The 23344-nt window shown below is 40.2% G+C and overlaps 7 protein-coding genes across 9 annotated transcripts; 3 read left to right on the forward strand and 4 right to left on the reverse strand.

The window, feature by feature from the left end:
• Positions 1-2735: 2735 nt before the first annotated feature.
• LOC124197487 (F-box/LRR-repeat protein 5-like) lies at positions 2736-5095 on the forward strand. The gene is made up of 5 exons (XM_046592991.1): positions 2736-2934; positions 3004-3201; positions 3264-3991; positions 4069-4236; positions 4302-5095. Exons 1-5 carry the CDS (start codon positions 2845-2847, stop codon positions 4834-4836), a joined length of 1719 nt encoding a protein of 572 aa, XP_046448947.1. The 5' UTR covers positions 2736-2844; the 3' UTR covers positions 4837-5095.
• Positions 5096-5330: 235 nt separating this feature from the next.
• Positions 5331-7162, reverse strand: LOC124198413. Its single transcript, XM_046594243.1, has 3 exons — positions 7155-7162; positions 6522-7032; positions 5331-6452 (listed from the first exon to the last, which is right to left on the reverse strand). The coding sequence occupies exons 1-3, from the start codon at positions 7160-7162 to the stop codon at positions 5331-5333; spliced, it is 1641 nt and encodes a 546-aa protein (XP_046450199.1).
• A 459-nt stretch (positions 7163-7621) lies between these two features.
• Positions 7622-9006, reverse strand: LOC124197625. The gene is made up of 5 exons (XM_046593154.1): positions 8465-9006; positions 8344-8400; positions 8175-8224; positions 7818-7915; positions 7622-7749 (listed from the first exon to the last, which is right to left on the reverse strand). The coding sequence occupies exons 1-5, from the start codon at positions 8964-8966 to the stop codon at positions 7623-7625; spliced, it is 834 nt and encodes a 277-aa protein (XP_046449110.1). The 5' UTR covers positions 8967-9006; the 3' UTR covers position 7622.
• A 1533-nt stretch (positions 9007-10539) lies between these two features.
• On the reverse strand, positions 10540-12322 carry LOC124196601 (carbonic anhydrase 2-like). Its single transcript, XM_046591744.1, has 8 exons — positions 12246-12322; positions 12062-12161; positions 11955-11978; positions 11729-11890; positions 11496-11646; positions 11187-11292; positions 10850-11077; positions 10540-10764 (listed from the first exon to the last, which is right to left on the reverse strand). The coding sequence occupies exons 1-8, from the start codon at positions 12258-12260 to the stop codon at positions 10651-10653; spliced, it is 900 nt and encodes a 299-aa protein (XP_046447700.1). The 5' UTR covers positions 12261-12322; the 3' UTR covers positions 10540-10650.
• Positions 12323-12567: 245 nt separating this feature from the next.
• Positions 12568-14334, reverse strand: LOC124198414 (putative carbonic anhydrase 3). Its single transcript, XM_046594244.1, has 8 exons — positions 14311-14334; positions 14060-14216; positions 13886-13915; positions 13648-13809; positions 13440-13581; positions 13262-13367; positions 12962-13189; positions 12568-12902 (listed from the first exon to the last, which is right to left on the reverse strand). The coding sequence occupies exons 1-8, from the start codon at positions 14332-14334 to the stop codon at positions 12642-12644; spliced, it is 1110 nt and encodes a 369-aa protein (XP_046450200.1). The 3' UTR covers positions 12568-12641.
• Positions 14335-15364: 1030 nt separating this feature from the next.
• Positions 15365-17479, forward strand: LOC124197517 (isobutyryl-CoA dehydrogenase, mitochondrial-like). Its single transcript, XM_046593028.1, has 10 exons — positions 15365-15578; positions 15658-15758; positions 15831-16000; positions 16079-16191; positions 16260-16333; positions 16399-16672; positions 16742-16839; positions 16908-17060; positions 17128-17175; positions 17243-17479. The coding sequence occupies exons 1-10, from the start codon at positions 15473-15475 to the stop codon at positions 17351-17353; spliced, it is 1248 nt and encodes a 415-aa protein (XP_046448984.1). The 5' UTR covers positions 15365-15472; the 3' UTR covers positions 17354-17479.
• Positions 17480-18224: 745 nt separating this feature from the next.
• LOC124197515 (protein argonaute-2-like) lies at positions 18225-23134 on the forward strand. Of its 3 annotated transcripts, XM_046593022.1 has the most exons (17): positions 18236-18379; positions 18680-18744; positions 18827-19479; positions 19510-19781; positions 19847-19961; positions 20022-20230; positions 20300-20570; positions 20632-20838; positions 20932-21133; positions 21233-21439; positions 21503-21643; positions 21705-21873; positions 21932-22238; positions 22305-22439; positions 22504-22605; positions 22672-22856; positions 22917-23134. In XM_046593022.1, the coding sequence occupies exons 2-17, from the start codon at positions 18717-18719 to the stop codon at positions 23005-23007; spliced, it is 3294 nt and encodes a 1097-aa protein (XP_046448978.1). In that variant the 5' UTR covers positions 18236-18379; positions 18680-18716; the 3' UTR covers positions 23008-23134. The 3 variants fall into 3 exon arrangements, with proteins under 3 accessions (XP_046448977.1, XP_046448978.1, XP_046448979.1); XM_046593021.1 differs by having other exon boundaries at positions 18225-18379; positions 18827-19781; XM_046593023.1 differs by lacking the exon at positions 18680-18744 and having other exon boundaries at positions 18262-18379; positions 18827-19781.
• Positions 23135-23344: the final 210 nt, after the last annotated feature.

Below are 23344 nucleotides of genomic sequence, written 5' to 3' on the forward strand. Positions count from 1 at the left end.
TAGTTGAGACAAAAACAAAAAATGACACACAAAATGTCAAATATACTCTCTCAAAAGATAAGAATGTATTATATAAAACTATGTGTAAACCCCGTCAGCAACATCGTATATTATAAACACACCTGCCCTGCTTGTTTGTGGCTACATTTAGGATTTCAAAATTGGCGCGCAATTTACAATATTCAAACGATCGATGGCATCGATTACAGGAGGAACATAGCATATAGGCAAGGCGAATGAATGTTGTAGATGTTTTATTGAATCAATTCTTTGTGTGTGTGTGTGTGTGTGTGTACGGGATATATAGCCACGTGGTTGGCGTCGTGCTGAACGTGGCGGGAACTTTTGGAAAAGCGTTCGATACTCGGGAGATCGATGGCTCGTCCGTGAGCTCTTCCTCCCGCTCACATATGTAGACGCACGAGAGACTCTCTCTCTCTCGTATATACATACATACATACACACAGCAGAAGAAAGAAGAAGAGCGTCGGAGAGTTTCGATTATTTTTCGAAGGTCAAGGTGACGCCGCGTCGATTTCATCATCGATCACATCCACCGACGACTTTGGTCTTGTTTTATTGACGTTCCAGCTATACGTTTGTCGACTATACACTCACAAACAATCATGTATAGCTTAAAGCACTATAAATTATTCGCGATGGGCTATTTACAGAAAAAAAGATCGACTCGCTCATTCATCCGCATTCATCGCTATATACCGATCATTTTTTAAATAACCGAATAAAAATCTGCCCAGAATAAATGGGTTATATAAGTACAAAGTTTTGCGATTCAAGACGTTCTATTTTGTGTGTGTGTGTAGAGGCTCTGCTCTCTCGAGCGCTGGTGGGCGCTCGCCTGTTTTTTCTCTTTTAGCCGAGTTAAAATGATGACGCGCTCGTTCATTATCGATCGACTCGTCTACAACTCTGCTGCTGCTGCTCTGGGTATAGCCTCGCCCTACACACGTACGTCGTGCAAGCGGGAGTGTATAGCAGTAGCAGCAGCCGAGCGAACTCGACTGCAGCACAGCGACGACGACGACGTCGGCAGCACCGGGAGAGAAAATGGAACGGTAATCGTCATTGGGCGAAATAAGGAGACAAGAGAGAAACTCTATATCCCGACACACACAGCACTCACGTCCGAATCAAATCCTCGGCTGTGCTGCTGCTGGGCTGTTGGATGTGCTATATGTGTGGACTCTGCTGCAGCTGCAATCACGCATCGACGTCGTCCTTCTTCCGGACCACAAAGCTTCAACTTGCTGGGCCTCTAACCCAGCACACACCGACTACGGCACACAGGAAATAGACGTCGAATGCGTCCCCAGCAAAATAATACAAGACCAAATTTTATCTATAACTTTTTAGGCTCTAACTCTTTTTTTTTTTTTTTATTTTGAAAGAGGTTAACTGCCGAATGGCATCACGATTATGTCTAGTAAAAAAAAGGGGGGGGGGGTTGTTGCTTATGGCCCTCCCGCTGTGTGTGCGCCGAGCGTCGCAGACGACAACGACGGCGGTAGCGTCGTATAAATGATGAGGCCGTTGCGTCGGGTCTACTTTTATTTTATTTTATTTTATATTTCTTCTTTCTTTTTTTTGTGTGTGTGTGTGTTGGGGTTGTTATGTTCCATTCCTCCTGGCGTTTGTTGTTCCGACGAGGGTTTGTGTCTGTTGTTTTCCATTACACCTGGTCGTCATGACAACGGCGACCACGCCTCTTGAAATATTACTCTCTCTCCCCCCTCCTTTTTCTGCTTGTGTGTGTGTCTCTTGACTTGTCAAAAGACAAAGGGGAGAGAAAAAGAAAACGACAAATAAAATGTGTTGAGACACCTCCGGCCGGAAGAAAAAGAAGAAGAATAATAATAAAAAAAAGGCCATCCGCTTTTGGTGTCGTAATCATATTAAAATGAATTATATTATGCGGCGCGTCGTTTTTTTTTGTGAAGTATTTGCATACGGCAAACTAGCGACCTCTTTTGTCTGCTTTTATATTTATATTTCAAAAAAGAAAAAAAATAAGATGGGCTACTTTTTTGTTTGTTTGAGGATTGTGTTTACGATGCCCTGGCACAATGATGATTGGGTTCCTCGGCCAATGGGAATGGCTCCTATTTTTGTGTGTGTGTGGAGGAGGGTCTATAGTCACGAAATTTCTTAGATTATATTGAAATCGATTTGTTTCGGGTGTATGGCGGTGTGTATACGGCTCTTATTACACCACTTTTGAGGCTCTCTCTCTGTCAAATAAACAATCAAGAATGTGGTGGATACCTTTTTGAGCTGCTCTGCTGGCTGGCGTTATAGAGTGCTGCCATACAATAGCGGCCAGCAGCCATCTGCGTAATAATCAATGAGACCACAGTCCATTTTTGTGACATTTCGGACAATCTATTATTACATGACGTCAATTCTTGGCCCGTGACATACTTAGAGACCTCGCGTATATCAAGCAAAGTGTTTTCTTGTTTCTATTTGGCCACTTTTGTCATTCATTTTAACGCCATATCTCACGGAGAATTCATTTTTATAAAACGGTTGCTTGGTTACAATAATAGAAAAAAAGGAATAATAACAGGAAGTCTCTTTGTTCTCGGCGATTTGTAACGTGTGACGAGAGAACAGTTTCTTGAAATGTATGAAAGGAAAGAATTTGATCGATTTTTGGGGATAAGATTATTTGACGTATGCGTTTATCTTGCAATGCTGCTTTATTTACTTCGCCATTCTATTTTCTACGTCAGTCCACGTAAGAGACGAACAGCTGGGAGATATTCAATTGAATTCATTAAGATAATTTATTTATCAATAGTGTATTAGTGTCACTTTTCGAAAATGGCTCCGAATAAATTCCCTGATGAGGTCAACGTCTTTTTGGTTCCACATTCTCGAATGAAGGATCTTGTCGGCAATTATATGGATCAGGTATCTTTTCCTTATTATTGTGTAGTGCTATTTTAATTAATTGTGTTTATTGTATGCGTCTACTGCTAGCTGTCTACAGCAGATTTTCGTAGCAATGGTGCCCTGGAACATTTACTTCCTCTGCTGGAGAACACCTTCAGCGAGTTTAAAAGTCACGAACACATTGAGAACCAGTACATTCTGGAACAGCTGAAGCAGAGGCTCAAATTGGTCAATGTCACCAGCACATCTGTTTGCAATTGCCATGGAGACAGTCAACTAGTTGAGGTGATTTTCATTGCCAAATATTCAACTCTCATTTTTATCCTGACCCAACGTCTTTTGGGTAGATCCTCAACTTACTTCGTGATGGATACACCTGCACCAGCAAGCCCATCTCTGAGCGAATCAGTTTTGGTTCCCAGCTGCAGAAAGTTGTGTCAGATTTCACCCAGCAGTTCATCCCCCACATGCAGGAAGAGGAGGAAATCTTCCAGCCGCTTCTCATGAAGTACTTTGCCCACGAAGAGTTGCTGCAGCTCAAACAGCAGGTCATCCAGCAGCACGAGATCTGGAAGGAGAAGCTGGTGGCCCAAAAGGAAACGGCCGAGAACATGCTGGCCCTCCTCAATACGGTCGCATCAGAGGTCACCGATTACCGGTCGGGCAACGACGAAGAGTACCAAGAGACTCTGCAAACACTCGTGGAATTGACTTGCGAAAACTTGACGAAGAATAACAAGATCGAGAGGGAAAATGTTGTGGAAGCCGGCTTCGACAATCTCCCTCAAGAGATGATGCTCCACATCTTCTCCTACTTGAACCCGCTCGACAGGACCCGATGCGCCCAAGTGAGCAAACACTGGAATATGCTCATCTACTCGCCGCAATTGTGGAAGGTGATCTACCCGACCAACTGGGCCAAGGGCCACTGCGATTTCCAGTACCGTGATCCCTACACTCTGGTGGAATCGGAATGGAAAAGCAAGTCCATGATGGAGGATAACGACGATTTAATGAGCGATTCCGAAGAACCTTTGTCATCCGAGGCCGAAAAGGAGATTCGATGCTACGAAAAGTGAGAAACAAAATTGGGTGAAAAAACATGAAATGTTTTAAGATTTTATTTTATTTTTTAATTTTAAATGATTTCAGGTTTACTATGAACGCCTTGGTTCGTATTGGCGATGGTGTTCAACGTCTGGTGGTTGCAGGTGGCCTGAATTTGAGTAGCACCATCTTGCGTTCAATGTTGGTCCTTTGCCCCAATATCCAGCACCTCGATGCCAGTTACACCAACATCACCGACTTATCTTTCAAGGGGTTAGTTTGTGGGCACACAAAGTCCAAAGATTAAAATCAATAACACTTTTGATTGGCGTTATTAGATTGGCTTTGAAGAAAGCCTGCGTTCAATTGGAGCATTTGGATCTCACCGGCTGCCGCTACGTCACCGACGTTGGCCTGGAACGTCTAGGCAACTGTTTCAGGTCGGAACTGTCCGGAAGCTTTTACAATTCCAGATGCGGATCATGTTGTCAATCGTGCAAAAGCTGCCCGAAATATTCTGATCCGGTGTCGTCCGCCTACAACAGCAATTCCAGTTTGGCGGAAGAAGAGGACGTTTTTTCGCCTGGATTGCTGTATTTGAGCTTATCCGGCTGCACATCCGTCACCGACTTTGGACTGCAATCCTTGCTGGAAGTCACCATGGAGAAAGAGAGTCTGCACTACATGGACCTGAGTGGCTGTCCACTGATTTCAGGGCTGGGCCTCCAGATGATCACCGAGCATTCGTCCCGTCTACTGCCGGAAGATCTTTACTATTGCAATCGAATCCAGGAGGGGCCCTATCCGGACGAAGCCAACGGATGCCAGAATTTAGAGTGCCCGTTGAGAGGTTGTTGCTGCATCGATCAGTGAAAAAATACTCTACGGATGTTGTGTTTCTTTTTGTTGTTCTGGTTTTTTTGGGTAATGAATTCCTAAAACAAGTTCGTTAGTGTGCCATTTGATTGTGATCTAATAATTTGGCATGTCGTTTCTTCCTTGTGGGATCGCTTGTTTAATTTATCCCAGATTCGATTTTTTACGGTTTTTCATTTTATTTCTGGTCAAAGTTGTTCACAAATAATCTGTCGATGGCTCGATGCGGTTAAATATAATTGATTATCATCATGAATATTAGGTTGATAATACTCGAGAACCTCAAATGTTTTAAATTTCAAGTTTAGATATTACAACAGTTGCTTCTAGGATCACACAAAACTGGTCTAAAAAAAGACAAAATCAAACATCGCTTATTCTTTCTTGGTTTATTGGCGTTCTTGATTTCCTTCTTCTTCAGAAATACAAAACAAATTAATTAAAGTCATTTTAGCGACAGATATCGATCGGCGAATGTCATTATTGGCCATTTAGGCCAACTCCAACAATTCCAGCAAACTCTTGATCCTTTCTTCGAATCCCATTTTACGTTCGTCTCTCTCCGTCTCGATCATCTTCTCGACGTAGTCGCGAGTAGTCATTGGATTACCGTAGACTAATCCGTTGTGTCTCAGACTTTTGAGCAAGTCTCTGATGATGCCCATTTCGTCTATTATTTTCTCCTTTAGTTCGTCTGCATCCCGTCTCAGAGCCGACAGCAGGGCCTCGGCGTCCATCTTCTTTTCCCTGGCCGTTTCGTATTTCTGGCGAACATCTTCCAGCGTTTGAGTCTCTTCCACTTGCTGGTAGACCCAGCGATGTTGCTCGTTTCGATGGTCCCAGCTGCTGCACTGGCCGGGGCAGACTTTGCAACCGGCCCCGCGAAATGTGTTCTTGAATTTACCAGCGAAATTGGCCCAAAATCCAGCTTCCGGCGGCGGTGCGAATGCTGGGCACCAACCCATCGGTAGAACCCGATTGCACGGGTGGTGACAAGTTGTTTCGCATTTCGTGCAGTTCACGGCCGACGTCCAGTTGACACCCACTTGAACTTTCCTGGACACGGGCACTTTGATTTCGAAATTCCGGTTGGCGTCCACTTCACTTCGGTGCAACTCGATGAATTTTTCCTTCTCCCGCAATTCCTCCATTCTGGTCAAGTGACTCGGGATGGCGGACATCATCCACTGGAGCTTCATCTCCAGCTGTTTTCGGTACTCGGTGACTTGTTTAGTCATCTGCAGCGATTTGGTCGGCATGTCGGCCAGTTGGCCGAAGAATAACTCGAAATTCCTGGTTCCTCTCTTCCAGTCTCTATCGTCTTCATCGTCATCTTCATCTTCACCATCAACTGGGAGACAGCGTGGGAAAATGGCGTCGGTGTTAAATTTCTGGTGGCAGGGCCAGCCGTCGAGGTCCATCCGGCAAGGAATTTTGGCTTCTTTGATGGCGTCTAGGACGATCGGTCGGTTCCTGTCGGCAAAAGTGACCAGAAAACGAATGTTTTCTTGAACGTCTTTGCCAAAAATCGACAAGACAGAATGAAAGACGTAATTCTGCGAGTCCGTCAGAAGAAGTGGCGATTGGACGACGAACCCAACGGCATCCAGTTCCTATTGATCAATATATTGCCATCATAAAAATGTTTGAATTATTATATAATGAAACATGGATTAATATACCTGAATGCCATTTTCATCTTTGAACAAATTCGTTATGTCCGTCGTGATTTCCTCGTCTCTTTGCCTTCCGGTGGTGTCGCCAAATCCTGGCGTGTCGACGATGGTCAGCGAGAACGGAATGCGGAATCCGTTTTCGTGGTGAATGTGGTAAACGCAGACTTTTCCCGTTTGGCTATGATGAGCTCCCGAGCCTTCTCTGATGAGAGCTTCGTCGGTGAGCATAAAACGGAATGGATCGTCCCATCTGACTCCCAGCACGTAGTTGACCATCGAGTTGATCCAGGTCGTCTTACCCGATCCAGTGGCACCCACTAGCAAAATCGTTTTTCTTTCTGTGCTGTTGGTGGCCAACGGGTTGGGTTTGCCCAACGAATATCGGTTGATGGTGCCGGAGATTCTTTCCAAAGGTAACGTGTAAATCATTTGGTTTCGGACGCATTTGGATTGGCTGCAACGGCTAACGAGTTTGTCCGCGAGTCGTTGATGCTGGTGGCTGTTTGTTTGACCATCACTGGAATAGTGGAATAGAACAATAAAAACAAAACGACTTAATGGAGAAATAGCTGTGTCCCAATGGCATCACACGATAGCCCAATTAAAAATAATGCAAAGGTTATGAGATTGAATACTAACCTGGCCATTTTCGAACGAAATAATAATATCCAGGTGTTTCGACAGAGTCCAGATTAAACGCCTCTATCTTTTCTACCGTCCAGGTTTGAGATAAATGTCTAGCTGGTTAGTGACTGAAAGAAAGTTACAACCTGATCGTTTTTTTAGAAGGAATATTGGGTAACGTCCAAGAACCGTTGACCATCTGGAACTTTGACCGCTGACGGAATTGAAATTTCAATTGCTCAAGGTTAAAACAAAAGTTACTAAACGGTCGTCACCTCAACGACGACGACATGAGCGTATTTGTGACGTTAATAGAGCAGAATAAAAAACATGTTTTACATTAACAGTCAGTAGTTATGGATATTGGGTTAATATCCGTACACGTTTTATTATTTTAATTTTAAATATTTTTACAGCACTTATTGGGTTTAGAAATAAGTTCCACCAATAACCACACGAAATAATAACTGCTGATGGTCCTAATCATGTTATTACTTCAAATCCAGCTTTGACGAGAATGTCGTTGATGCTGTAGTCGAAGAGCTCGAAATCCATCCGGAAGGCATCGTAGAAGCGCAAAATCAAATCTCTCGGCAAGGAAGAATAATACCTGAAATCAAATATTTTCCGAGTTATTAACAAACATTTCAAAAGACGATTAGATCATTAGACGGCTACTTTTTCTCCAGTGCGATTTTAGATTTGGACGGAACCGTCTTCCGATTCATCCACGGAACGGGAACTTGTTTGCCCAGTCCCGTTTTTTCCCAGATGTACTGCAATAGAAACAAACAGCAGAGATTGAAATAAGTTGTGTGTTGGTTTGTCTCCCATATAATAGACTACATATCATTGTCAGATAATTCCCCAATTGTTATATTATGCTCGAGCAGTAAAGTTTAACCATATAAGGCGTGAATAACAAAAGTCAATTAACCGCGGAAACCGCAATTGCTGGGAAAAGATTTATTTATTACTACAAAAGTTTAATGTCCTCTAAGGTAAAAACTAATTGGGTGGAACGTATACTGCTACCTGGAAATCGTCGGCTGCCGTTTCCAGCTTGCCAATAACGTGATACGGAACTGAAAATAAAAAATGAATTGTCATCATTTAAAAAAACATTGGATCTCTAATTTCTTATTCACTTTTTATAGACATCATAGTGTGCTATGATATTACACACAATTAAATCTAAAATTACCGCTACAGGGACTGCAATATCGATGGAATGGAACCCAGTGCGAATCGAATCCCATTCCTGATCATAAAAACACGCAATCAATTTAAAATTGCTTAATTTAATTATTTAATCGTATCTATACCTAACAAGTCCGTGTCCAAGACAAACTCGAGGAATTCTTCAAACGTGGGTTTGGCTTCCGCAGTTGCGTTGATCTTAGTTGATGAAGCGTTCACAACAGGTTGACTGCTGCTGGGGATGATAGTAAATTGTGGCGGACGTGGTGGTGGTCCGGCGTGACGGTGTGAAGATCCTTTTGATTTCCTTCTTCTTTCCGCCACATCATTCACTCGGCCGTCGTATCCTTTTCCGAGTCGTCGATCGTGATGGGTAATTTCACTAATTTGGGATTTGAGTCGGTTCCAGATCGACGAAGCGCTTATTTCGTGCACCGACAACAGACTCCGAAGGTGGTGCTGGTGGGGCTTGTTATTATGACGACGACGCCGCCGGCGTTTCATCACGATACGACGCCCTTTATTTCTGACGTAATTCCGGAAATCAGGTAAACTGTGGTGAGGACTGTCGACCATTTTGTCCAGGTAGCAGGACAGCATTCGGTCCATCGGATGGCGAACGAACATGAATTTGAAAAAGGTTTGATTGGCAAACTGGAAATCTTCTAGCGACTGAAAAATTCGTTTCAAAGGGATATAATATGTTTATAATATCGTGTAAATATTAGAATTATATTAATGAGCTTTAGTACTGTTGGAAGAAGGTGAGACGTCAAACTGTGTGGACTAGAAAAAGTTGGTCCCAGTCCGTGGACCAAAAGGAAAGCCGAGACCAAAGATGAGGAGGCGACTTTGTTGAGAAAGCAGCCCATCGTCTGGAATGTCGGCGCCATCGAGAAATGAGATGTGACCGGGTTCTCCACGCTCAGAGAAACTACATAAAAGAAAATTTAAACTTAAATTTATAAGGGAATGTACATAATTTTTTATTTTATCGACATGATTGACGTATTCGTCCTTTATTATCAGTTAGCTATAACTCGGATAATTAAACACACAAACAAACTTTTCTTTTTAGTATTCTTGGGAGCTGAATGCACAAATTATTCCACTCGGTGCACGTACTAAACTGTACATGCGTTACCGTATGCGCAACGGATGTTAGCACACACGTCCTTTCGGGAGTTTGAATAATCAACTACCTCTTATACGTTCGAAAAATCAAAGTGATGTAACCATCGATCGTGTATAACCTATTAGCTCTTTTTTTCTGCTTTTATTACGTAACACATATTTGATTTATTTTTGTATCCCCTCTTTTAAAATAAGAAAACCCTTTTGCACTATAATAAATAACGTATAATTTGTGGACGGTAGGCTATTATATCCTTCACGGGATTAATTTTCTGATTAACACTAAAAAGGGAAATGATTTAGTTCTTACCTGACAAATTATTCAAATCAGGTGAATTTATTGGTAATTCTTTTTTGCTCATAGTGAAGATGGGAGGGTTAGAGACAACGCCCCGGCTGAGACAAACTCGTTTGACGCGCTCCGATCGTAGCCGGTACCGTCGCTCTTTTTCTTCTAAACTGCTGCTGTTATTAACTTGCTCTTTTATCCGTTGATTAGTCTCATCATTTCCGTCGTTATTCTTCTTCGTGGTCGATTGAACTGAGTCCGATTCACCGGTAAAAATGGTTGACTTGTTTAAATTGTTCAACTGGGTACTGCTGCTGATCACATTTTCTTGAGTTGTACCTGGCTGGGAAACATCGGTGTCCATTTGATTTTTTAAATTTGGCAAGAATTTTTCACTTAAGAAGAAGTGGCTCGATGTCAATAAGAATGTTGTCAGGTATAACCATCGCTTCCAGCTACACCAGTGATGCATCCACAAACAAACTCTTGCACAAACAGCAGTGAATCTCATCGCGATTCGAATTTTAACGTGAACAATTTTGGTTTGCGCAATATAGACTAAACTTATTAGATGCCGGAGTGAAAGTTACTCCGTCAAGCAGGAGTCCTCGACTGTGGTTAAATAATACCCAACTCGGTTTCGTTCATTGGGGAGAGGTGCAGTGCGGGAATGGAACGCAACAGCTGATGCTCGGCAGCTGCTGCGGTCCACTATTTAAAAATACAAAGAGTGCGAAATGTGTCCACTGATTTGAATAAGAATTCAAGCTAACCAAGTAACGGGAAAAAAATCATTACGGTATGTTTATTTGCCTATAAACATTATCGCTTACAAAATTGTGTAACCAATCATTTAATTTAAGGGTCGTGATTAATGAAATAAATCACTTAAAGGTGTTTATTCAAGTAAATTTTGCGGTTATTACTCCACTGTATGGGACGCCAGTTCATTACCATACGCTCGTCATCAGAATCGAAAATTTTGAATCTGAAAGCGTTCAACTGCCAAAGTATACAAAAAATGTTACAATTAATTGTGGGTGAAAAATTCGGAAAAATTCGAGTTCTTTTTGATAAAATATTCTACCTGGGTTTCAGAGACAGCAATTGGAGTAGTGAAAACAGTCCAGATGACAGTTTCTTCACAGTTGGGGGTCGTCAAGGAACCGTGATAACGGTAAAAATCTTTGGTGTTGTCGGGTAGAAGATCACTCAGAATGATGGGACTGGTAAGAAGGGCCTTTTGCTTTTTCATTTTAATTTTTCCCAGTTGACTCATGATGTGGCGAAAGATTGGGTTGCTTTGTTTTTCCAACTGAAACGCACAGAAAAATAGTTTTTTTCTTGTAGAATTAACATGAAACAATTTTACGTATCCTTTGGGTCTATGAAGTTACGAGTTATTATAGAAAATAATTACGAACTTCAATTAAAATAGCCAAGATAGCAAATCCATCCGATTTTTTGGCGGCGTTTTCAAATGATCCATATTTATGGTTGTAGTGGGTAATATGTAACTCGGCTGGGAAACTATTATTATAAACAATAAATAAATATTAATACCATCTCTAAAATTATTAGAAATAAAAACATGCTTTGTGAAGCCCGTTCTACGCTTATTATTCTCAAACACCGTGACATTACATGCACGATACTATAGGCTATCCTTTCTTGTACTTAATACACATAATAAGCCATTACTTTACATAGCATGTATACTTATGTATACTTACTAGACGGAATTGATGGTATGTTCACTACCTCGAGCTGAGTTGTCACTCCAATGAAAGTGCAATGAGTGAAAGATGTAGGTGTTATTTAGTCCGCCACCTGTAATATAAGGCAGAGATTTCGTTTTCTCTGACAGAGCTGGTTTAAGCTCAACTATAATTTTTTTTTTTAAATACGAAAATTAACGTGATTAGTTTATAGTTTAGCATATAACAGAAAGAGAAAAAGTTCGAACCAGAATGCCCGTTGTTCCTAATTTCCATCCTGACAAGTACTTCATAGCCATGAAATTTGAATTCCGGGAAATGCTTCCGTATTGCAGTTGCTACCTTGAGGTCAATCGGCGATTGTTCTCTACCAGCACATTTATCGAAAGATTTTACCCAGTCATTTGGATCTGTAAAATCATTTTCGTAATCAAATGAAACTTATCGAATTAAAAAGAAATCTTTTTTATTTACTTTTGTAATTCCAGTCCTCCAAATCTGCAAATTTAACAAGAGGAAATGTTAGTATTACATAAATTAATGGTTTCAATGTTTTATCTAATGCTAAATTACTACTATACCTTCTCTTAATTGTCGTATTGGAGGAAGTAGAGGAATTCCATTGGCGGGTTCCATTCCCACGGTGAAGTGACAAAGCGTTAGGATTAAAGTAATTCCAGCCTTTAATTTTAAAATTATTCAGCTTTATTATTGCGTAAAATTTAATGTGGTAGCTATTTACAATAACTTTGCTAAAAAACATACCAGCAAGGAATTCATCGTGTTCGAGTGTTGACTTCTGATTTTAAACTGCTAACAAGTTCCCTTTACAGCAGGCATTTCATGTAATCAAACCAGGAAACTTAATTTTTGAGGGGGATGTGGAGGGCTTACGAAAATAATTTTTGAATAGAATTTTATCTTATTATTGTGGTCTGTGGCTTTGTTTGGTAACCGTTGAACTCAAGGAAAATGGACATACCCTTTCCTTATTCTACACATGTGGAAATATAATTTACAATATTTAGATAAGAATTTTCAGTAACGACTATCGTTTTAAAATTTCCAATTACATAGACATCTTTGGTATATTTAAACAACAAATAGTAAATTAACATGCATAAAATTAAGCGCTAGCAAATAATTCAAACATCACCACAGTTAACTCCAATTAGGAATTTCTAAAGGATTTGTTAATTTATCAAAATGACTGAACGGTCGCCATTTGAAAAATCGTTTCGAGTCGAACTGTGAACTTTTGAAAAAATCTAAGATGTTTTGCTCCCATGACTGAAGTGGTTCCGAATGAATTTCGTTACCGGAATGATACGTAATAATTCTCCCATGATCCTCTTGAATCGGCCGATAATTGTCATAGAGGCCACGCCCTTTCTTGTCGAATAATTTTCTAAATTGATTTAACTTTAAAAGTAAAGCAAATTATTATTAATAAAACGAAACGATAATCGAATTTAAAATACCTGGTGTTCAGAAACGACGATGGGCGACTCAAAAACTGTCCAGCTAACGACTTCTTGACAAGAGGGTGTGGTCAATGAGCCGGTATACCTGTAAAAATTTTGAACGTTGACCGGAAGAAGATCTCGCAAAAGGATCGGACTCTGCAGTCGGGTCGTTTGACCCCCTTTCAGGATCTCTCCGAATTGCCCTATGATGTGAATCAAGGCATTGTTATCGGTTAGTCCAACCTGTCGCATGCGGGAACGGGAACACAAATTTGTTATTAATAGAAAAAAAAAATTTAATTCTAAAATTATTACCTCCATGAATATAGCCAAAACGGCGACACCGTCTTTATATTTTGTAGCTTTGGCGAACGAGTCGTATTTTGAATTGTAGTGAACGAAATGAAGTTCCCCTGAGAATCTAATACAAAACGGAATTTATGTTATGACATTTGAAAATTTAATAAATATTAATAATTGGGCGGAAACTGACCGTTTGGATTGGATTAAATGTTCACTACCACGCCCCGAGTCTCCGCCCCAATGGAAGTGAAGTTGCGCAAAGTTAAACTCATCCGGAAGTCCCCCGCCCCGTATGAAAGGTAACTTGCCGTCGGTAGACAAGTCGAGTAATACTGTAAATGCGAACAAATGACTTGAATATACCTTAACATATAATTCCGTAATTTAAATGATCTTACCTGTGTGACCATCGTTGGTGATATTCATTGTCCATGAGTGGTCATAGTTGCCAAAGACCAGATTGGGAGAGCTCTTTTTTATTGCCTTGGAGGGATCGATGTTGATAGGCGATTGATAGCGGCCGTTACAACTGTCGAAAACTTTGTTCCAGTTATCAGTATCTAAAAATATGATAATTTTAGTGTCAAACCATGCATTCAATTAATGTATGCGTCGGGAAAATTAGTCTATTATTACCTTCGTAGTTCCAGGGGAGAGATTCGGAACCTGATTTATTAAAAATAAAAAATAAAAATTGTTCGACATTAGATTTTATTTTTATTGCAAATTTCAAAGTATAATTTTTCAATTTGTTTTTCTGAAATTTTCAAAAAGACTAAATGGCATTTGGTAAAATATTTCAAAGTTCACCTAATTTAATGTTGTCGTCGGGAGCGGATTCAACTTCATTCATATCAATTTCATGATTGATTGATCCACTACTATCTATTAAGTTATAATGATAGGCAAATGGCCGGCCATTCACCAACTCCACAAAAAGAAGAAATGAAACAACAAATATCTGAATCTACAAATAAAATAGAAATTATTCGTAGATCAAACTTCGTCCGTCTTTCGAACTCAAGCGCAAAAACGATAAGAAAAACGATTAACGTTCTTACCAGCTGAGAGATTTTAAAAATCATTGTACAATAAATTATTCAGAGTCCTCGTAAAAACAACACGACTACAGAACTTATCAAAGGAGATTCAAAAAAGAGACTGCGTTGATTAAAAGATGAGCAGGGCTCATTTATATATAGGGCGTTGTGTTCAAAAGAGTTGAACAGCTATATGGACCACTTGATTCAGCAGTGACCTTTCGTATAGGTTTTTTCCCCCCAGCTAATTGATGGGTGGTTTAACTGCTTCATAAACTTGCGTCATGAGGAACACGGACTACCGCAAAGAAATCAAAGCGGATCGACAATGCTTTTCTTATCACGATGTTAAGAATTTATTTTGACTACATATACCGATTCCCACAACATTTGTTGTGCAGACCGGTAGAATTTCCCTATATAGTCTCTGACGTGTGTTCATCTTAAAGGCGAACCGGACTCGGTTACTTGTTATACTTTTATTTGTGTGTGTCCAACGCCCTAATACTTCAAAGGAGATGTATCCTGTTTCACCGGTATTCAACAATGAAGAAATAAATCATCAGGTAGACAAAATTAAGAATGGATGTTTTGTCAGTAGCCATGACGCAGCAGTTACATGGAAAACAAACAAAATAGGGAAACATTTGTCAGTTTTGATTGCCGAAAAATTGCATACTTTGTTGAAATTCAGGATCAATGACTCATCGAGAACTAATTATTGAAGTTTGAAGGTCACGGTGAAATTTCAAAATATTTTTCTAGAGCAACAATAACGCAGTAGCCACACCCTGAACGTCCGCAAACGGACACATTCGATGAAAATCTGAAATTCTAAAAAGGGAAATTGGTGAGAATTTTAAATTTTAAATTTTTCAAAGCGTTTTCCAGAGAAATTGGAAAATTAAATGAACCCAAATGACAAATAGGATTATATTCGTGTTGGTGGTCAGGAAATTTATTTGAATGAACCTATTGACCAATCCAAAAGTAACAAACAATTTGTTACAGCATACAGTTTACAAAGCATTACATGAAACATGTATACGTGCATGTGGTTGCTGAAACCTACGTCCAGGTGTTTTTGTTGTTGACAATTTTACGTCGTCTGCTTCTCCACTTTTCACGCTAAATTTTAGTATTTTGTACTCAATAATCAGGGTAAATTATCTGGTCGGCGAAAATGCTGCCTTGCTTTGTTCGCCGGGCTGTATTTTCATTCAACCCCCGTTATAGTCACGCCAAAAATGTTCTTCCAAATATCCGCCATCTGGTTACAAGCGTGGATCGTACGTATCAATTTCTGCAGTGTGATGTATTGACTTACTTTTCCTGTTTACTGAGGTATGATGTGACTAAATTTTTCAGCTTCGAGTGGCTTAACGGAAGAGCAGCAACAAATTTACAAAACAGCACTAGATTTTGCCCATCTCGAAATGAGACCTCATATGGCTGAATGGGATGAGAAGGTATGTATAACATTTGATTGTTACATAATATTTTGATAGAAAAGAGTTACATAACAAGAAATTCTTGTTTAGGAGATTTTCCCAGTAGAAACAATGAGAAAGGCAGCATCATTGGGATTTGGTGCTATTTACGCCAGGGAAGATTATGGTGGCACGGGACTTTCACGGCTTGATGCTTCCATCACATTTGAAGCTCTTTCTCAAGGTTGTGTTTCTACCACTGCCTACATTAGCATCCACAAGTAATGCTTGCATACATTTTTTCAAATTTGTAATTGCTGAACACCTTATATATCAAAAATTCATTTTTATCATTTCAGCATGTGTGCATGGATGATAGACACATTTGGAAGAGAAGATTTAAGAAAAACTTGGATCCCACAGTTGGCCAGCATGGAAAAACTAGCTTCATATTGTTTAACTGAACCCGGAGGTATTTATTTCCATTTGAAAATATTATCAAAGAATGGAGGCTAACCTTAATGTCATTTCAAATTATAGCTGGATCAGATGCGGGCTCTCTGAACACCACTGCCAAGAAATCTGGAAATGACTTAATTCTCAATGGTTCAAAGGTGTTTTAAACAAAATTTTTTTATTCTTTTAAGCACTATTTTAATGCAAATAATTTGTCAAATAGGCATTCATCAGCGGAGGCGGTGATACCGATGTATATTTAATCATGTGTAGGACTGGTGAGCCAGGTCCAAAAGGTATTTCGTGCGTCCTTGTTGAAAAGGGCACACCTGGTCTTAGCTTCGGCAAAAAGGAGAAGAAAATTGGATGGAATTCTCAACCTACTAGAGCTGTCATTTTGGAAGATTGCCGCGTGCCTATTAGCAACATTATCGGCAAAGAAGGCCAAGGCTTTAGCATTGCGATGAAAGGGTTAAATGGTGGCAGAGTAAATATAGGTATTTCAAACTATTTTTAGTTTGTTTCTTAAACATTTCTGTATTACCATGAATTATCTATTTAAACAGCATCTTGCTCTTTGGGAGCGGCTCAAGCGAGCCTCGAAATTTCTGCCGACCATCTCAAAGTGCGAAAACAGTTCGGTAAACCACTTGCCGATTTTCAGGTAATAACAAATTGAATAATTAAATTTAAAGCAATTTAAAAAATTAACGAAATTGTTTTCGTACGCAGCATAGCCAATTTCAAATGGCAAGAATGGCTACAAAATTGGTTGCGTCGAGGATGATGATTCGGAATGCAGCTACAGCCCTGGAAGAAAGTCATCCTAATGACGTCACTCTGTGTTCCATGGCTAAACTATATGCTACTGAAGCATGTTTCGAAGTATTCCTATTTTCTTTTCTTTTGTGTGTCCATAAAGCCTCAAATTTGAATTTTTCGTTTCTATTAGATTGTGAACACAGCACTTCAGCTACATGGAGGCTACGGTTATCTAAAGGTACAGAATTTTTGTGAACAACTGATAAATAGTAAACATCTATCATATCATCTTATGTAAATACTAGGATTACGCCGTTCAACAATATCTCAGAGACATTCGCGTGCACCTTATCTTGGAAGGAACTAACGAGGTTATGCAAATGGTGATTGCCAAGGATATTCTGAAATCGAAGTAAATTATTTTTAATGCGGAAGCACTCGATTTATTATTTTTCGTTTATGTATAACTTTGTTGTAGTTAATACTACACGAAGGAAGTGAAGCAAATTGAGCTCGTAATAAAAGATACTGCCTGTATAGTAGTTAAGTGATTCATTTGTTAATTGCTACTGTACGAATATTCAAACAGGTGAAAGTTAAAATAACGGTGGAATGGAGGATTACTGGAAATTTGGATACGTTTCGAAAGTAAAATTTAAATCTGATCGAATGATGCTCGTATGGCTATTTTGTGACTGCTAACCTGTTTTTGCTTTAATTAATTTAAAATCAAAGGAAAGGATGATTTCTAAAGAAGGAAAATTTTGTCTCGTGAACTTGTGACCGTTATGCATCATAATAATTCGGCAAGATTTTTAAGTTGATGAGCTGAAAATAACTTTGATGAGTCTACGTCTGAGTCTACCAACCATAAAACGTAATAAAAGCATTAATTATTACGCCAAAGCAAGTCAGCCAAATCAACTTTAACTTCATTGCAGTTTACAGCAAACTAGTAGGCTACATTTCGATGTAAACTAAATGCTAAACGGAAGACATAATTTCGGTGGCTCCCTGGTGGCTCCATAACAGCTCACGACATGAAGAAAAATGTTTCCAGTGACTTAGTTTTTTCAACCAAAGACTTTGAGTTTCTATTCATTTAAACATATTCAGATTAAAGTGAGAATTAACTTAACTGCAGTTATTTTCCCAAATGCAACGCAAGCTTAGTCTTTCTAGAAAAATTCAAGGCCAAGTTCCCCTTTCCAAGTATTCTCCAAGGGATAACCCACCGACCGACCAATAGGGAAGGAGACAAGTATTTGTTTTCATTTATCACGTGATCTTAAGAACCGCCCTTCCAAAGATGGCCGGATGGTGCAAACTGCAATCTTTGTTGCAACGTTTCAACGACAACCCATTCCAGGCATTGTTCTTAGAACGTCGTCACGAGAAAGACTGATAGTTGAAGAGCTGCTGATACGATATAGTTATTTTTCGTAAGTTTTCTAAATTGTTAATTGTGGTATCTGTAATTTGCTTTTCAAATTATTGTAAAACAAATTGTGATATATACTGTGCAAAATTTAGATTTTAAACTTAGAGAGTTGATGTCGAAATAACCAGAATAAGTACTTGAATTTCCGAGATACGAAACGATAGAAGATTCATTTTGAAAACTGACCTAAATTCATTGTATTACATTAGACTAATAGTGTCCATGACTTTGCTTAATTGGCAAATTTGCTTCAAACCTATAAAGTATTGTTGGCTAACAGTGCAATAAACTTATTTTATAGGTTTTACAAAACAAATATTCACTTCACAAGCTGAAAAATGGGCAGAAAAAGAAAGCAGACAAGTGGTAAAGAACAGTAAAAATCTCAATTGACTTTCTAAACTGAGATTGTTCTTACTAAAGATCATGTTTGTTATTTACTAAATAGGTGGGCAAGAAGGTGCTGAAACACAAGCTGCCACGGAAATGGAGCAGCAACAACCTCCTGCTCAAGCAATGGCACAATTGAATTTAGGTTCTCAACAGCTCCCTGCTGGGCCTCAAGCCATGCCACAACGTCCTGCTGGACCCCAAGCCATGCCACAACGTCCTGCTGGACCCCAAGCCATGCAACAACGTCCTGCTGGACCCCAAGGCATGCAACAACGTCCTGCTGGACCCCAAGCCATGCAACAACGTCCTGCTGGACCCCAAGCCATGCAACAACGTCCTGCTGGACCCCAAGCCATGCCACAGCGTCCTGCTGGACCCCAAGCCATGCAACAGCGTCCTGCTGGACCCCAAGCCATGCAACAACGTCCTGCTGGACCCCAAGCCATGCAACAGCGCCCTGCTGGGCCACAAGCCATGCCACAGCCCCCTGCTGGACCCCAAGCCATGCAACAGCGTCCTGTTGGACCCCAAGCCATGCAACAACGTCCTGCTGGACCCCAAGTCATGCAACAACGCCCTGCTGGTCCTCCAAATGTACAGCAGCAACGCCAACCCGGACCTGGTCAGCAAGCTATGCAACAGCAGCGTCCAAATGCTCCTACGACTTCTCAATTTCCGCAAGGAATGGCCCAAAGACCTGGTGCGCCCCAGCAACCACGTCCTGCAGCTCCTCAAACGCAGCAACCACGTCCTGCAGCTCCTCAAACGCAACAACCACGTCCTGCTGCTCCGCAGGCAGCTCAACCTCGTTCGATCACGCCCCAAACCCATCGCCTAGTAGCTCAGGGTGCAGCACTTCGCCCCCCTCCACGCAGTGTTGCAGGTGGTGAAGGAACTTTAGGTCGGCCGATCAAGCTTTCTGCGAATCATTTTGCCGTCATTATGAAGAAACCAATTCTCTATCATTACGACGTTGAGGTTAAACCTCTTCCTCCGAAAACGCTTTTCAAGTATTGTTTTTGTGATGGTTTAGTTTTACTTATAGAATGCTAAAATGTTTCACCATTATTAACAGAAAAGTCATCGTGCAGTTCCTAGAGAGCGAAGCACGTTTCAAAGACATTTTTCCGGTTTTTGATTTGAAAAAGAACATTTACACAGCTCGTCGAATTCCGGGCTTGGATTCAAAGGTAATACGAATCACTTGTATAATTGTGTTACTGTACTAAAACAAATCTCAAATGTCCAAGGTTGACATCAAGTTCGAATTTCAAGAATTGGATCGTGAAACTCCTAGGTTGAACGAATTCATCATCAGCTTGCAACCAACTGGAGAGGTGGAAATTGATGTGGGGGCCCTTGCGAGTTACTGTCAAGGTGGTTCTGGTTCGTCCGTGGACATACCCCTTCGTCCTATTCAAGCATTGGATATCGCATTAAAATATGGCGCCGCTCAACGGTAATAATTTTTAGCTTGTAAAATTCACTTGTCAAATAATTTTCAATTGTGTTACTGTTTGTTCTACAGTCCTACAAAGGTGATGCTCGGAAGTTGCTTGCTTTCGAAGCCTGTTGGAAGAAGCGAGGATCTCGGAGGAGGAGTTGAGGTCTGGTTTGGACATTTCCAGTCCTTGCGTCTTGGTTGGAAACCGTTTCTTAATGTTGACGCAACCCAACGTGCCTTTTTGAAATCCGGCCTAGTTCACGTAATAATGGCAGACATGTTCAGAGCTAGACCCGGTGATAGGTTGGATGATCGTGACTATGGTGATTTTCACAAGAAAATTGCCACGTTGAAGGTACGATACCAACTAGACTATTTCCATCACAATATGAGTGTAATAGTATTCTTCATTCTAGGTTTCCTATAACCGCGGGAAATACATAGCCACGGTTGGATGTAATGGTATTAAAGGAGCTGCCAACACTGAGAAATTTGAATGCGATGGCAAGACTATCACGGTTCAAGAATACTTTGAAACGAAACTTAATATGAAGTTGAAGTATCCCCACCTTCCCTGTGTCTGGGTAGGAAGTCGCGAGAAAAAGAATTTGGTACCAATGGAGGTAAATGCACTTCACTATATTTTATTATTTGTTCGTTGCCAGTTGTTAGTTATTAGTAAATTACTAAATTTACGGAAATCTTCTTTTCGATAGTTGTGCTCGATTGCCGAAGGTCAAGAGTATCGTCGCAAGTTGACTGACTTTCAAACTTCTGCTATGATCAAAGTTGCTGCCACACCCGCTGATGTTCGCAAGAGAAAGATTCTCGATTCCGTCAATGGAATGCAATTTGCTCAGGATCAATATGCTCAACATTTTGGCATTTCGGTAGATACACAGATGGCCAAAATTCAAGGTTAGCATATGTTTTCAAAATTAATTTTATCTCAAAACGATTGAGCGTTAAATTACAAAAACCGAAATAATTTTTTTTTCAACCAAAATATTTATTCAGGGCGAGTACTGCCTACGCCTAAGCTTGTATACGGTGACAGAGAGTGTTCGTCAATCATTCCTAAGGACGGAGTTTGGAACATGAGGAACATGAAGTTTATCGAAGCTAAGGCGATGAATTCATTTGGTTTAATCAATATCACTAGATGCGGTGATCGTGAAATTAATTTTTTCATTGAAGCATTGACAAAAGCTGGTCGAGAAATGGGTAAGTAAATTCTTTTCCGTTGCTCACAAACAATTTACATTAATCTGTTATTTTCAATTGCAGGCATGTCTATGGGCCAGCTACTTTTCAACAGGCCTTGCGGGGCTCGTGACTTGGAAAGCAATATGAAAATGGCTAAGCAGAAGTTTCCACAACTTCAGATAATTTTTGTCATCATCAACCGCAAAGGCGATCCCGCTTACGGTAAGAAAAACTAAATGCTTAATACATTGAGCCCGTTAATAATACATCTCTATTTTTGTAGAAATTGTTAAGCGTGTTGGGGATTTAGATCTTAAGATCACCACGCAATGCATACAGCAAAAGAACGTGGTTGGAAGAAACGGACCAGATCCGTCAACCATGGCCAATATTTGCTTGAAGCTCAACGCTAAACTAGGAGGAATCAACAATTTGATTTCACGCGATTTTCGGTAGGATTCGCTTGTGTTTCAGGAAAGGGAGGAAAATAATAAAATCTCAATTTTATAGCCCTAAGATGTTATTGAACGAACAAGTCATCATCATGGGAGCTGATGTGACGCATCCTGGTGCAGATCAACAAGATTCTGGTAAACCTTCTATCGCAGCCGTCGTAGGAAGTGTTGATCCCCGCGCCTCGCAATACTGCTGCGAGATCAGAATTCAAAAATCAAAGCAGGAGTACATTGAAGACATGGAGAATATGGTTTACAATTTGCTGCGGAAATTTAACAGGGCGGCTGGAGCAACTTCAACTGGCAAGCCACAACGGATCATTTTTTACCGTGATGGTGTGAGCGAAGGCCAATTCGCTAAAGTATGAATCCTTTCATTTTAAGTTATAATTCACTGATTGCCAAAACCATAAATCGGTATTTTTTAGGTTCTTGAATGGGAGCTTAGCGCCATTCGCAAGGCTTGCATGAAACTGGAAGTTGGCTACAATCCACCTGTAACTTTCATCGTTGTCCAGAAGCGCCACCATACTCGTCTTTTTCCGGAAGATCAGAGGGATGAGGTATTATTGTAAATGATCAAGTTTAGTGTTGGTACAAATTTGACATTTCTTCCTTTTAAAACAGTGTGGCCGTGGAAAGAACGTCCCACCTGGAACAATTGTCGATAACACGATCGTGCATCCCGTTGAGCAAGACTTTTTCCTCGTTTCACACCAAGGAATTCAGGTATGTTATTCGTTTTGGTTGTGTTTCAGTTTTCTCATTAAGTTTTTTGTTTTCTTTTTATTGCAGGGTACTAGTCGGCCGACGCATTATCACGTTCTCTGGGATGATAGCAAGTTTCAGGCTAACGACATTCAGATGCTGACATATTACATGTGCTATCTATTTACCCGATGCACTCGCTCTGTATCGTATCCAGCCCCATGCTATTATTCGCATCTTGTTGCTTTCCGTGGACGCCAGTACTATGACAAGTAAGTATTCTGTATAATCTTTTTTTAAACTGAATGAAAACTGACCTTTTTAAATTTTAGTTTGACTGGAAATCGTCAAGCTGTGTCTTCAACTGCTCTGCAGACTCATATCGATTCAACCCGTGATTTGAGCTTCATGTTTTTCGTTTAGACTTAAACTAGTCGTTTACTTTTCTTTTCACAAGCTAATTTTCTTATTTACTTTTTGTAATATCTCATATTTTGGTGTGAACTAATTTACATTCAAGATGAAGATATAATTTTTTTTTTGAAACAGCTATCCAGTTTTCTTTTATGTGATTACCATGCTTATCCTGTTGAGTATGTTGATCAAGACTTTTGTGATGGTTGTCTATATCTGGTGATCTGGTCTCATGAGAGAAAACATGTTCAAATATTCTGAAGTTCAATATATAACCAAGCTTAATTTTTTATGTGTAATTTGAGTTACGAGTTTTGTTAATTTTTTCTGAACATTGAAAATGGCG

The sequence above is a fragment of the Daphnia pulex genome, chromosome 7, assembly GCF_021134715.1.
Source record: "Daphnia pulex isolate KAP4 chromosome 7, ASM2113471v1".
NCBI lineage: Eukaryota > Metazoa > Arthropoda > Branchiopoda > Diplostraca > Daphniidae > Daphnia > Daphnia pulex.